Source organism: Pleurodeles waltl, chromosome 8 (genome assembly GCF_031143425.1).
Source record: "Pleurodeles waltl isolate 20211129_DDA chromosome 8, aPleWal1.hap1.20221129, whole genome shotgun sequence".
Taxonomy (NCBI): Eukaryota; Metazoa; Chordata; class Amphibia; order Caudata; family Salamandridae; genus Pleurodeles; species Pleurodeles waltl.
In genome coordinates, this window is record NC_090447.1 from 60,369,805 (window position 1) to 60,385,418 (window position 15,614).

Genomic DNA, 15,614 nt, shown 5'->3' on the forward strand with positions numbered 1-15,614 from the left:
AACACCTTATCCTGTTCCCATTTTGGAAATACAAAGGTTACATTGATACCTATTTTTCACTCTTTATATTTCGGCAAATGAATTGCTGTATACCCAATATAGAATGAAAACCCATTGCAAGGTGCAGCTCATTTATTGGCTCTGGGTACCTAGGGTTCTTGATGAACCTAGACGCCTTATATAACCCTGCAACCAGAAGCATCCAGCAGACGTCACAGTATATTGCTTTCAAAAATCTGACATTGCAGGAAAAAGTTACAGAGGAAAACATGGAGAAAAATGGCTGGTTTTTTTCCACCTCAATTTCAATAGTTGTTTATTTCAGCTGATATTCTCTGTAGCAAACCCTTGTAGGATCTACACAAATGACCCCTTGCTGAATTCAGAATTGTGTGTCCTTTTCAGAAATGTTTAGCTTTCTGGGGTCCAGCATTGGTTTCACACCCATTTCTGTCACTAACTGGAAGGAGACTGAAAGCACAAAAATAGTAAAAATGGGGTATGTCTCAGTAAATTGCCCAAAATTGGGTTTTCTGATTCAAGTCTGCCTGTTCCTGAAAGCTGGGAAGCTGGTGATTTTAGCACCGCAAGCCCTTTGTTGATGCTCTTTTCAGGGGGAAAAACACAAGCCTTCTTCTGCAGCCCTTTTTCCCCCATTGTTTTGAAAAAAAATGAACTTTTTGCTTTATTTTGGCTAATTTCTTGGTCTCCTTCAGGGAAACCCACAAAGTCTGGGTATCTCTATGATCCCTAGGATGTTGTCAAAAAAGGACGCAAATTTGGAGTGGGTAGCCTATGTGGACCAAACATTATGAGGACCTAAGCGCGAACTGCCCCACACAGCCAAAAAAAAGGCTTGGCACCTGAGGGGGATAAGGCCTGGCAGCGAGGGTGTTAAAATGTGATGGAGCCTGCAGGCTTCACCCCAGTTACACAGGGTAAAAAGGACTATTAGCTACAGGCTATGCTTTCACCGCTGCGCTTGTGCTTAGTTCTAGGTGAAGACAATAGCCTTTTATCTCTAAGAGGGTAATGCTTTGGGCGCTCCTCCGGCACAAACAAGACCACAATAGTTGAGACAGGCCCATGTCATTGTGCACACACATGATTCGTGTTTACCTATGACAAAAAATCAGCATTAGGGATCCAGACAACAGACAACAGTAGGTGAATGATTACTTTTAAATGTGGTCTAAGACTAATGATGTATGTAGATGCATTGTGACCTGAAGAAGTTCCCCCGTTTGATACTAAATATGTTGACTGTTAGATTCTGCTCTTGTTTTCAAAAAAAGAAAATATAAACAAATATCTATTGTTGGACTTTGTATCATATGAATGAGGAAGAGATTAGATAAAACGATTCTTGTGGGATGCTTAAAATGTTCGGAAAATTTCACTGGCATGGAAGTTGCACATTGATGAAATACCAGTAAGGAGTCTGTCTCTAATTGTAAAAGTAGGAAACTTGTTGGTAACCACAATGACTTTGAAGAAATAGATGGCATATCTTTGCAGTTAGATCCACAATGTAACCTAAATACAATTATTTGTTCAGTTTTTGCAAAGGGATACCTCTTTGTGAAATTGTTTACCAGGTAGAGAAAAACACATAATAAGTACAGAAAATATAAGTATATATGTAAATCTACAATGTGAGAACGTTTGCCAGGACACTCCTGGGCACTTTTGAATGGGTGAAACTGTGAAAATCTATACACTTACTAATTGTTTTACAATAGACTCCGGTGTATTAAGTAGAAGTGTATGAGTGTTACATACATAATCTAATTGTTCCGCTTTGAAACTATTCTCGTAATCATAGCCACCACAAAAGCCCAGTATGAGCAACTAGTTTTCTACTAGATTACTGTTTTGTTCACTCACACATTGAAGGAACGGTCTCAATAACTGCACTGTCAAATATTTTAACCATAGGTGCTGTGTACCTGGCTCCTACGTCGACCATGTCCATTGTAAACTCCAGCAGCAGCAGTGTTCCCTCTTTCCTCTTGATGGGCTTTCCAGGAGCAGAGGCAGCAAAAATCTGGATTTCTCTCCCTTTGAGTTTCTTGTACATACAATGCGTTCTGGGAAATGGCCTCATTTTGTTCACCATAAAGACAGACCGTCAGCTCAGAGAGCCCATGCACATGTTGCTGTGTATGCTCTCCACCACAGACCTGGGCTTGGCGCTTTCTACTTTACCCACAGTGCTCGGGGTATACTGGTTTGACTATAGAATAATTCACTTCCATGCCTGCCTGGTTCAGTTGTTCTTCATGCATAGTCTCTGCTCAGTAGAGTCAGCCATTTTGGTGGCCATGGCTTATGACCGCTACATTGCCATATGCAACCCACTGAGATACGCCTCACTGATGCACCCAATCATTGGCAAAGTTGGGCTTGTTGCAGTTATCAGAGGTGCAGGTATTCATGTGCCCATACCAGTGCTCCTAAGCAGGCTTCCGTTCTGTGACAAGAAGGCTCTTTCCCACGCCTTCTGCTACCAGTCTGATGTTATGAAGCTTGCATGTGCAGATACGACCATTAATAGTATGTATGGCTTGGTCTTAGTACTCACCACCTACATCATAGACTCAGTCTTCATTGCCTTTTCCTATGTGATGATTCTGAAGACTGTTCTAAGTACGGCACGACAAGCAGAGCGCTCGAAAGCGCTGAATACCTGTGTGAGCCACCTCTGCGTAGTTTTCCTGTTTTACATTCCACTTTACGGTGTAACCTTGGTCCATCGATATGGCAGGAGTGCTTCACCGCTTCTTATTATTCTCATAGGTTTGTTCTTCCTTGTGATACCACCAGCTTTGAATCCAATAGTTTACAGCATAAAAAACAAACAGATCCGCTATGCCATTGGCAAGAAGGTCTGGGTGAAGAAGACCATGGATAAAGACTCCAAAAGTAATGATATTTCTGGTCAGCAAAACCATCAAACAGCTTATTAGCAATGTGATAGGGGAGTCATTGAATTGTTTATTGAGTTAACTACTTTTATGACAGTGGATACTTCAGCTCAGATCTACAAAAGGCAGACTCCTGTCTTTTACTCTACCAAAAAAGACAGAGATAGGATCCTCATTTTACCCGAACAATTGGGCGTTGGTCTGTAGAAGGTGAAGAAGAAATAATGGAACAGTAAACTTCACATTTTGTTGGAGGTTGAATACAACAAAAATTGAGCAGCTTGACGAGTGTAACAACTTGAGCAGATGGCAGGACAGAAGAGCAGATACAGACATTCACATGCATGTGGTGAAGCTGATGGCAACATTAAATACAATGGGACCCATTTTTTTTTTTTGCAAGAGTAGTGCCAAAATTTTGTGTAACATTTTACTTTTCCACCTCTCCCTCTTTCTAATGCATTCTATAACATAGAAAGGAATGCAAATCCTCTTGGAAGAAGACAGTTGGGAAAATGAAGTGAAGAAAAATGCTATGAATATTTTTCTTGTGGCATAGTATAACTAGATTTGTCTAACTGTCTGCAATACATAATGCTATTTGGGTACTCTTTAGGAAAATTATACTGGATAATAAACTAACTTGCCACTGTGTTTTCACATTTTCTTGGAGTGTGAGCATTCATAGTGGGGAGGGTAATGATTGATAGGCACAATGTAAAAGTATTGGAAAATTGTGTTCCTTTTTTGTTGTAATAGGTTTCTATTGTGGTTTCTTCAAGGCAAGCAGAAAAAGAGTGAACCAGCATAAGCATCTGTGGCCTCAGCTACCAGTTAACAAGTCGCATACATCCCCCAAAATTCCCCTCCCTGCACCAGGTCATCCAGCTGCATAAAAATAAATTTAGAAAGCATCAGTTCACTGATGACATGGAGGAAACAAATTGTGGAATCATTGAAGGATCGAGCAGTCAAAGGGCTCTCAACGTTTTGGGCTGGCCAGCTAAGTCCTTTTTCAAATAATAGTTAGCTGGTCACCACAATTCAAGAAAGAGTATGGATTTATCCTCAAGGTCATAGGTCAGCTTCTTGTGTCTGAAAAGGTGACAAACTTTATGAAGCCAACAATCATAGATAGGCATAATGGACTTCACCATAAGGAAAGCATGGTGTGTTTAGCTGCTGGTAGGAAATGAAAAATCTGCTTGCCAGCCGTAGAGTGGAGTGGATTGAAGCTCTCCCATGGACTGCCAAGCAGGGCCAGCCCAGGGAGTTTTTCAACCTCTTGACCTTGAATCTGGGAGGTGGCTAGGCACATTCTATCCCAGATTCTGCTCAAAAAGAGAGCAGGACCATCTAATGGGTAGGAGGGTACTTGAATCCCACAGCCCCACCAGCAGGAGTCAGAATGCGAGGGAACAACAGTGTGAAGCTGGGTTAGTGTGGGGTGCCAGCAAAATAGAAGCTTGCACAGAATCTCCCTGTCTCAAGCACGCACGGCATGCAAAGTTACTAGTTCGAAGGAAGATCCCCTGCCATTGCTTTGTAACAGTTGAGATATTAAGATCTGTTTCACAGGGCATTTGGAAATGAGCTTTGCAAGTAAGCATTTGGGTGCTGAGGATGTTTTATACTTGGGAAACCAGGTGATTAGTCAACATAAAGCGTTGGAGAGGTTTCTGAAATGCTGGGAAAGTCCTAGTGGCACCAACCTTAATATGGGATTGTACAACCCAGTGTCTGATTTGGAGGCAGTAGAAGCGTCCGGGCTCAGGAACCTTTGTATTTGTGCTCGATGTCCTCAAAGGACACAAAGCACTGTTCCAATTAGTTTTGGGAGAGAAATTCCAGACCCTCAAAATAGAAGGCAAACTCACTCATGTGACCAAATATCAGGCAGGCATTTACCCCGCACCAGTTTCAAACTTCACCAGCTGCCACTGCAACACAGTGCTGAGTGTAACCGTACTGGATTCCATCAGAGGAAGCAGAAAAGGGAGCTCTCAATGGATCAGGATTGTGCTCCATAATGAGAAGGAGGTAGGACATTCTGTTGTCTGGACAATGACAGTATTGACAATTTACTTTTTTCTGGATCAGTGGGGTGAAATTTGAAGATGAGGGATTTATTTTCTTTATGCATTTCCTCATTCTACCCATCCTACTAATTGGTCTTACCTCAAGTACAAGTTACTCGACTCAAAACCAAAATTAATGCATTCAGATTACTAGATAACATCATATGCAGTTTACCTCTGATGACATCAAAGGGTGTGATATTTCATAGCCTGAACACCCCAAGAAGCTCACAGGAAATATTGGTATCCCTTCCACTCTGATGGCATTGAATATGAACAAAATGAAACAAAAATGGCATTTTCTGCACTCCATTAGAGAGCACTTGGTTAATTTTAGAGTCAAAGGAAAGATGATTAATTGAAAGTCATTGACAATAACTTGTATTTAAAAATGCAAATTTATTTGTAAAATTGGTTTGCACATTTTCAGTTTTGTGTCACAAAGTATAGCGCCAGCTTGCGCCATTCCAGGACACCAGTCTGGCACCACATTTATGGAATGGCACAATCCAGCACAAAGGGTGGGATACCATCTTGGAAAATGGCGTTTGCCGGGTTGGCTGGCGGTATGGGAGGAGGGGTTTGGCACCAAAAAATGGCCTTAGGCTGGTCAGAGTAAAAAAAAAAAATGACTCTGACCAGCCTAGCATCATTTCTTGCTGCAAAACCATCCATACCACATGACTACTATCTTATAAAAGACAGGAGTCATGCCCACCACCATCAAGGGTGCAAGGGCCCCTGGGCATAGCCATTGCACCCAGTGCCATTTAAGAGGGCCCATTTCAGTGCCCCCAGTGGCACTTTAAAAAAAAGAAAACTTAACTCTACTTACCTGGGATGGGGTCCCCCATCTTCTGGTGTCCCTCTGGTGTGGGTGGGGGTGTTCCTGGGGCTTGGGGAGGGCACATGTGGGCTCTTTCCATGGTGTTTGACCATGGAAATGGGTCCACAGGTCCTCTAACGCTTGCCCTGACCCAGGCGTTAAATAATGGTGCTAAGCAGGCTTAGCGCCATTATTTAGGCTCGTCTTCCTCCCATGCAACATTTTTGCACAGGAGGATAAATAAGGTGCTAGGGTCATTTTTTGGATGGGAATGCACACCCTGCATCTCATTGATGCAAGGTGGGTTCACACATCCCAAAAATGACTTTAACTCCATTATTTGGATGCTAGACTAGTCTAGCATCAAAATATAAATATGGAGTTAAGTTTGCGCTGAATTAGCGTAAACAAAAATGACTCTAATTCAGCGCAAACAGACTAGAAATCTGGGCCTGAATACAATTTAATTAATAATTTAGTTGGATTGAAAGTACTTTAGTATAAACATTTGTGACCCCCCCCCCCCCCCCCACCCCCCCCCAGATATGAAATTTTACAGAATTTAAAAATTCATGGCAACTAATACTTTTATGTATGGGATACACTCTTGTGCCAGTTGCCTCACTGAAATGCAATACAGCGGTCTAATTCTGTGTATAGTTAATTTATGTTTCATTGTGATGGCATGCTTTTCTTTTAGTGTCGCTAATTCTTCCTTGAGTTTATGGAGACCTTTTTCACGTTAGGACTCAGCAGTCTTCACCACTCCACATCTGACCTGCCTGTGCTTTTGCACCACAATCAGACAAGAACTGGAAACCAGGATCAGCGAGGGTAAACATGTTCAATCAAACCAGCCCCGCTATGCAGGAGTGAATAGAATGGGGCCACTGGGACCTTTATGGCCAGGTCAATAAAGCCAATACGTGGACCTGGAGATAACAATTTTTAAACTTTGGAAAAAAAAGTGCATAAAAGCACAAAACACCAACTGATAACATCTGATAGTGGTGAGCTGTGTGAAAGTTAAGGATGACCGGAAAAAAAAAAACATATTGGATACAGGGACCATGTTTGTTCTGGTAGAAAGTTTTAATTCTGAATTATAAAACATTTGGGAGAAAAAGAGGTTGTTGATGCGTTGTCTGTAAGGAAGCTTTGAGTGGGCAAAGTCCATGCCCAGGAAGACTTCATCATCGGTTGGATGCTGCTCAGCATCAATACTGGTGTTCCTTGAATGAGAATTTACCTTAAAAAACAAAAAACAGAGGCGGTTTGTTTAATTAAACATTACGGCCGGGGGAATAGTTACAGAACCAGGGAAGGAGGACTGTTTCTTGTTGTACATCAGATTGAAGCAAGTTTTTATACATTTCTCTGAGTGCAATAAAACCATAAGATGCATTCTTCTCTTGGTAAAAAATGTAAACAGTTGTCATGGGTTCATAAATATACTTCCAGATAGGGAATGCAGTTGGGCCTTGACCAGGCGTGGACACAATCTGGGCCAGCAAGTACGTGTCCCGATGTCCCGTCTGAGGGGTGTGTGGTCGTTGCTCGTGCTGTATGTACTGTGTCCTGATTAGCTAAGTGTACTAACTTCTTTATGTTGTTTTTGTGAATTCATGCATCCTTCTTGCCATGTGTGTTTTATTGGGGCCAATCTCCAGGGACCATTGAGGTGTTGCTGCCTATCAGTGAGATCGGATTAAAGTTTTTCCTGTTCGTGCGTTTTGCTGTGGGCTAAGTGTTACCACACCTGGGACCTGTCAGTCATTAACCTGGGGACTGCGTTTTTACAGCAGGAATCTCCGAACTGTAGGAAACCACACAACAGCAGTAACAAAATTAAAATGTCCAACAATGATGTGCACAGGCTGGTCACCCAACAGGTGAGCCAGGAGAAACAGTTTGTGAACCTTTTCTTCTCAGGGGCTTCTCCCTCTTCACACATGTCTTTCAAACTCCACCCTCCATTGCAGTCATAAAGTCCAGCACATATCGCTGTTGCATCACCACCAGGCCGATGGCTCTAAGGCTGAGTTCAGTATTGTTCATCATTTTAAGCATTTCTCACTGGGTTATTTGCAACCAGCGGTGTTTGGTTTAGTCTGCAAGGTGAAGGAGGGTATGGACCCTCCCATCGATACTTGGGTGTCAGTGAACAGTCTACATTTCTCAGGAATGCCCTAGTATTGAGCACAGCCAAAATAATCAGCTTTGTTTTCCTCTTGAACCTGATGCAACAGAGTCATCTTCTTCCTTAGTGGGTGCTGGTACAGTTCAGACAGATCTTCTCAGGAGATGACAAGGGTTGAGGTGTGTATGGTCATGAGGGAGCAGAGGCACGCGATCAAGGAACAAGCTGGGTATAAGCAAACTCGTTGCACTGCCAGTAGGTGTCCATCATCATGAAGGTGCCCCATTGTATGTCTTTAATGTGCAGTCTTGTGCCACTATTCTTATTCATATCCAGCGGAATGGGTTGTTTGCATCTGAAACATAAAGAATTCAACCTGAATTTTCCATACAATTAGGGTTTGCACTTTCCCTTCTATCCACGTGTACCTGTCTATCTTAGTGTCCCAGATCTCCTGACATGTGGTATCTACGTTGTTTTTTAACCCTCCCCTATGAGACCCATTTCCCTCATATTATAGAGGTGGATGGCCCTGCACTGAAATTCCATATGTGGGGTTCATTTGTTGTTAATGATAGAGCCCCAGGCATGTTAAGGGCCACTTTGGAGCACAGATGGAAGTGGGAGTGGACATGTTTGTGCACTGTTTAGGTGGTTTAGCTACCTCCAAGAATCTCTTCTCGTGAAAATCTCAGGGCCAAGCAGTGTCTTCCCGTAAAGCTCCCTTCCTGCGCATCCTGTCTAGCTCAATTTGGATGTCGCTATGCTCAGTGAGAAGGTACAGTATGGTAGGACTGGTCTCATCGTGGGTCAAATTTACTACTACCCTCAGGAGCTGTACCCTATTATGTCATAGTTTTGCCCCAATTCTACACAGGTACGGATGGAAAAGGCAATTAGCTTTCTTCAGGTGCTACCACTTGGGATAAGTAAAGTCTATCTGTTTCTACAGCATGTGGTATCAGCAAACAGACATAAAATGACCCAGCTGATGTTTTGGAGCCCACGGTGGTCATGCGCTGATACCTTGTGTTGTGTAAAAGAACACTGTGTAGTGGCTGTGGGATGCTAGTGTTGGGTGCACTGCGGTTAAAGGTGACCTGAGAGAGGTCCCTATGCAAGCGTGGTGATATTTTTGGAATAGACTTTATCGGACTAGGCTGTTCTTTGCAATGATATGGATGCAGTATTCTCCCCAGCAAACAGACAATATATAAAAACAGAAAAACACATAACATATTAAACATTATAGACCTAAAATGATTTCAGCTCAGATGTCCATAATCTTCTTGGTGATAGGAGTTTCTGAGTGGAAAAAAACATTAAAAAATTTGTCTCTGGAGCAAGTTGTGGTTCAGGATCCCATTGGGGGTAACGATGTGGAAGGTCCATGTGGGTGGTTTGTGACTCTTGATACTATTAGATGTGGAATGATCTTTGGAGCAGTTTGTGGCTCTTGATCCTGCTCGGGGTACTGGTGCATCGAATGAGAAAGCAATAGTCCACTGTAAAGGTAGTAAACACAATGGCTTGACCACAGACCTTTTGGGCAAGAGCTAGGTTTGGTTGTCATAAAAGAAAAGAACATTACATCTTTGCATGTCACCAATTATGGGTTATATTTTATGAACACTTTTAATTTTTATGTGTTGTTGGGTCTCCCCCCTCTCCGTGCTTGACCAAGTGTACATCTGAATGGTATGCTTTGCGGGGTGACTCTCCTGCATTAGGGTAAATGTAACTTTTAGGTGGTTCTCTGCTGGTGTTGCCAGCCCTTCAGGGCTCTACTGTGCGAATTGGAGTGTCATCAGCGTGGTCCAAGTTTCTGGCATACATGTGCATAGGGGATGTAAGAGGGGAGGTGAGTCGCACTGAACATGGGTAGGCAATAACAAAGGTCACATGTATACCCCTCTTGTCCTGGCTTATGGCATGCAATGTAACCCTCCAACATGGTGCCAGGTGTCCTGACTACACCCTTATCTTGAGGCATCCTTTGGGCTAGCTTTGGGCTTCTTTGCTTGGGTTTTGGGCATTTCCCAAGACCTTTGATCTTTAATGCCATGAACTGGAGGGGTCCGAGAGTTGTCCGATAGTTCTTCCACGGCCCCATGTGCCTTTGATTTGTGGAGTTTGAGAATGGGATTTTTGCTCCCTTCAAATGGTGTTTGATGCCTTGCATGTTGCCCAATTTCTAGACCTGCTTTGGGGTTAAGCATATCTTTACAATCTATACTGTTTGGAGCTGTAATGGGTATTTTGGACTCCCTTTTCTTGCACCCCCCTTTCCCTCAGACAATGTCTTTCTTCGGCCTACCATTACCGAATGCTATTGGGAAGCTCAGAGGGGAAAGGAGGATGCCAAGACCTCACTGCATGGAGAGTCTGGAGCAAGCCTGGGAACTGACTGTTAGTGCTAGATGTTCCAATGAAACTCCCAACTTCTGGCTCGACACCACACACTGCTTCACAGTTTGTTGGAACATGGGTGTGCTGTGAGGACTATGGGTCCTTTGCTACCCCAAGCACATGGGAAACCTGGCTCCCGAAACTGGAGAACAGCTTCGTTTTGGAACAATAAGGGGGCCTCCATTTGGTTGGAGCCCATTACATTTCTGGGGGCTCTATTTCTGCTGGGACTACATGACAAAGACATTTCAGTCCTGGCCAGGTTCCCGAGAATGGGGACCTTTCTTCTTGGTAATTGGAATGGACCCAACTTTGGCTTGATGGGTGTGAGGACCTGGGGTGCCTGCTTTTAAGAAATGTTTGGGGAGCTGTCCTGCATCCCCCTTGCAGACTGCCCACCCTTTGGGGTGTGGCCAACCACCCCACCCTGGGAGATCAGCATCTGAGTGGGGATTAGGCTCTAGCTGGTACCCAAAATGGCAAGGTCTAGTGATGATACGCGATGGACAGCCACACAGCAACCCACTCTAGTGAGGATAGCCGGTCAACAGCCACACAGCACCCCTGAGTTTTTCCCCCAAATGCATGTAAAGGATTTGAATCCCTGATATTCTCTTGTTTTTCTTTGAGTTTTCCTGTGTGAATTTTAAAGTGGGTGTGAAATGTATGCTTTGTATTGGGGGTACTAAAGCTTACTGCACATTTGGGTTCTGCGTCTGCGTGAAGGCATTGCTTCCCCAAATATCTACCCCTCCTTACCACGCCTGTGGCTCAAGTCCTTTTTGACCTGGGTTCACTGTATGTGGTTGCTGATGGCATGCATCGGTCCAACTACCTGACTCCTGTTGTGGTGGCCCAGCAGTGGACTGACTTCCCTATGGCTGAATATTCTTTTTCCTGTCATTGTAGCTATCTTGAAACCCTCAGGGGTTCTGCAGTGGAGCTCCCGTCATAACTGGTGCCATTTGCGTGCTTGCAGCCAATGTGACCCTCTCAAGGAAGGCCTTCCTCAGCTTATGTTGGATCAAATTAGTTTTCTCCCTCTGGGCCAGCTCCTGTTTCCTTTTGTGGAAATGCAATATGTGCTCTTTTACCTCCCCCCAGGATTTTGTGTCTAGCCCTACTATGCTGTCAAAACCGCTTTCTATTTTGGTGGGTAGGCCCTTCTTGTGGATATTATAAAAAAGACAACCGGAGGGCCAAAATCTGTCCATAGCTGTCCTGTCTCTTGTTCTGGTCTCTCATCCTGTCTAGGAAATTTTTTATGGTCTCCCCAGGTTTCATGGTTTCCACCATCAACGTCCCCTACAACAGGGCAGTCAGGGAACAATTCTCCTTAGGACTGTTCATATCTGGTGCCTGTATGAACTGAATGAAGCCTGTTGTGCTCCGTGTTGGTCAGCAAGATTGCTGGGATGCAAGCTCCGGTAAACACTGTGTTAGTCTGTTCACTGATAATTCTACTTAGAAAGCTCATATCACCTATCTGTAGGGTGATCCCCACAATGTTCTTCTCAAAGCATGAGATCTATTTCGTGGCCTGGCGCCATCCAACAATGGTGGCACTTTGGCTCTTAGCCCCTCCTTGACCATTTGATCCCATGGTACATGAATGATCCCTGACATACACTTCTGTAGAAACAGGCATATTCTCCTTTAGGAAAGCTACACTTGTTTTCCCTTGACATAGCATACCCATGTCCTCAGCCACTCCTGCATGTAAGGGAAGTGCCACTTAGGATCTTCCCTTTCATGCCAGATACAGTCTTCCGCAATCGTTATGTCCTCTGGTTCAAAGGATCCCTCCTCCGGCCATGGTCTATCATATTGATCATTCTCTTGGTGCAGTGGGCTAGCAAGTGGCAAAAGGGTTGTGCAAAGATTTTGCCTTCCTCCTGAACTACTATATCCGTTTGGGTTGGTTTACCTGTTCTGAGCATTCAGGGGGGAGTAGTGGATGTCTTTGTCGCTGCTTTCCTTGTGCGTATGCAGAGGTGCCATCTTGGTCCTCTTGTGTCTAAGGTGGGTTTGCACCAGACTACCTTGGTCCCTAATTTCCTGATCTGCCTCTCTCCTTTGCTGGCACTCACGTGAGGTATGGACCACAGACAAAAGTCTCCCTTCTGATTCTAACTCGCATTCTTCTGTGACTGGGGTTCTGTGCCTGCCCCCACTCTCCTCAGGTGGAGGGCTCCCTGGACCAGCGAATATGTGTAACCTAATGTTGGAATAGCAGGCATCGGGGAGAACACCTCCATACCTATATATTGTGGGAGAGGTGCGGATGCTTTGCTTCTTGATTGCTGTTCAGAAGGGGCCTCCTGGGTTCCCTGGACCAGCAGATTGGTATAACCTAGTGCAGGTAGTGGGAAATGTATACACTGGATCTAATCTGGTGGGGGAGAATATACATATGGGTATCCCTAGATCTAATGAATTCAATGTTGTTAGCAGATGAATCAAAATAAACATTTAACAAAACAATGCATAAGAAGAATCAGAATCCTAGAAAATAGTGAAATTGTTAACTTACAAAAACCTGAAACCTGGCAATAAAATAGCAAGCCTTACTTTAGCATCAAATAAAAATTTGTATATATCAGCAATATCTCCATGAGGCATTAAAATATTCACAAAAACATAACACTCAACACTTAAGAAGAACACAGCCCACAGTCCAGGCACATCAATCTACCAGTATCACAATATAAAAAAAACACCATTTCAACTGGCCCACAAAGGCTGACAAGGCCCAAAAAATAAAGGGAATGGTCTGTTCAGCAATACCTTAGCCCACTGTTAGCACATATTATCCTGTGACCAAGGGACGTTCCGCACAGTGCTCGGGACTAGAGAATCCTGGTGATCCTGTCAATATCAGCTCATAGGTGAAGATTACAACAATTTATGTGGAGAAAGAAAGAGATAACTGCAATAACCATAGACCCTTCTTGGTAAAACACAAGCTATGCCTAATCACCTGGATCCCCATTGTTCTGGTTCCTTAACATCTGAATTCCTCCTATGTCACACCTGGGGGTCCTGTGTACCATCTATGTTATGCCCAGCGGTCCAAGTGAAGCACACTTTCACTTCTTTCAAATAACACTGGTGTTAAGAAACCAGTGGCACTGAGAAATGCTGGATAGCCTAATAAGATCAAGATGTGGGCCCTGTATAGCACCCAGAGCGCATACGTACTGTGTGCATTACACCTAGCGTGTGCCCTGTGATGCAGATGTTTTGGAGTGCAAGCTCACAGTCTCTCACCTGGGTGTCACAACAACAGCTTTTGCAGGGGCCAGGACGCCCTGCAGTCCATGTAGTCACCACTACACACTGCTCTCCATCCGACGGTGATGGCTGCTCAGTGAATAGCAGTTGCGCTGCAGGTGGCGGTGCTGGCAGTGGTGGTGGTAGCCTCCAGGCCTTCACCTGCCGCCTTGGGCGACTACTCACTGGGGCAGCTGCTGCTGGCAGTGGTGCTGTTTGCGGCGGTGCAGGTGGCGGCGCTGGCCGCGGTGCAGGTGGCAATACTGGCGGATGTACTGGTAGCCTCCAGGCCTTCACCTGCAGCCTCGGATGGCTGCACACTGGGGCTGCTGCTGCTGGCAGTGGTGCTGCTTGCGGCAGTGCAGGTGGCGGTGCTGGCGGCGGTGCAGGTGGTGATGCAGGCCGTGGTACAGGTGGCGATACTGGCGGTTGTGGTGGTAGCCTCCAGGCCTTCACCTGCAGCCTCGGACGGCTGAAGTGCCATGACTGATGTCCTGTGCCCCTTCCTGCCCTTGGCAGATGGTGGTGCCTCCTTGCTTCTGCCAGCTGGAGTCTTTGACTTGGCCTTGATGGGTGGTTGCGCCTCCTTCCCCTTGCTGGATGTTGTCCCCTTATTGCCCTTGCCAGGTGGCAGAACCTTCTTGGCCTTGGCAGGTGTTGGTGGCACACTGGCTGGGCTGACGGGTGCCTCTCTGAAGCCTCTCACAGCTGCAGAAACCACAGGGGACGTGGACTCGGTGGCTGAGGTGCTGGGCTGGGTTCCGGCCACCCTGGCCCGAGGTGAAGGATGGGGGGGTAGGGAAGAGGTCAATGTTGGTGAGAAAAAGCTTCTTAGAGACACTGGGGCAGGAAGAGGGTGAAGGTTTGAGAGTGGAGGAAGAGGGAGATGTAGGAGATGTCAGTCTGCTGTGTTTGGGTGCAGGTGCATGAACTGGATGCTGTTGTGAGGTGGATGGCTCTTGGGTGGGTGTGTGCTTGTGTTTGTGTACTTTGGGAGGAGGGGTCACAGACACAGTGGGAGAGGACACAAGTGACGTTTGCATGGATGTGGTGGTGGTGACTGTCAGTGAGGGGCATGTAGTGATAGGTGTGCTGGTGATGGAGGTAGTGGATGAGGATGTAGTGCATGCGGGTGTGAGTGGAGACGCTACTGGGAGGGAGGTGGATGAGAAGGAGGAGGGGGATGTTGGTGTGTCTGCATGGGGATGGTGCTTGTATGAGTGCCTGTGAGATGAAGTGTGGTGCTTGTGTTTGACTGAGCCACTTCTGTGTTTTGATTTGGGTACATGCTGGTCTGAAGGTGTGCTTTGGATAGGATGGGGTTGAGGGGATTGGGACTGGGTAGAGGAGGTTGGAGGGGGGATGCTGGAGACAGGGACAATGGCTGCCATCAGTGCAGAGGCCAGAGCCTGGAATGCTCTCTGTTGGGCCGCCACGCCAGAGTGAATGCCCTCCAGGTATGCATTTGTTTGTTGCAAATGCCTTTTGACACCCTTGATGGCATTCTGTATGGTTGACTGCCCAACAGTGAGGGATCTCAGGAGGTCAATAGCCTCCTCACTGAAGGCAGCAGGGGTCACTGGGGCAGGGCCTGAGGAGCCTGGGGCAAAGGAGATGCCCACCCTCCTGGGTGAGCGGGCACAGGAAACAAGCTGAGGGGCTCCTGGAGGGCGGTGCTGGTACGGGGTGGCAGCTGTACCTCTTGTTGGGGTGGGCTCAGAGGTGTCCGCCACCGCCAGGGAGATTCCATCGGAGGAGGAGTCGCTGTCGGTAGTGTTCCTTCCTGTCTCCGTCATGTGCTCCCCTCGCCCTCCATCCCACTGGTACCCTCACCGTCGGTGGATTCGGCCTCCAGGCCCATGTGGGATGCAGCTCCCTCCATCGCCGGTGCCTCTGCTCCTCCGCCAGATGATGCTAATGCACACAAAGACATTGTGACAAAACAAAAAGGGGGGGAGAGA

The 15,614-nt window shown here is 45.8% G+C and overlaps 1 protein-coding gene across 1 annotated transcript; it reads left to right on the forward strand.

Moving 5' to 3' along the window:
• The first annotated feature begins 1,944 nt into the window (after positions 1 to 1,944).
• LOC138249427 (olfactory receptor 51G2-like) lies at positions 1,945 to 2,969 on the forward strand. Its single transcript, XM_069203385.1, has one exon. It carries the CDS (start codon positions 1,968 to 1,970, stop codon positions 2,967 to 2,969), a length of 1,002 nt encoding a protein of 333 aa, XP_069059486.1. The 5' UTR covers positions 1,945 to 1,967.
• The last annotated feature ends 12,645 nt before the right edge of the window (positions 2,970 to 15,614 follow it).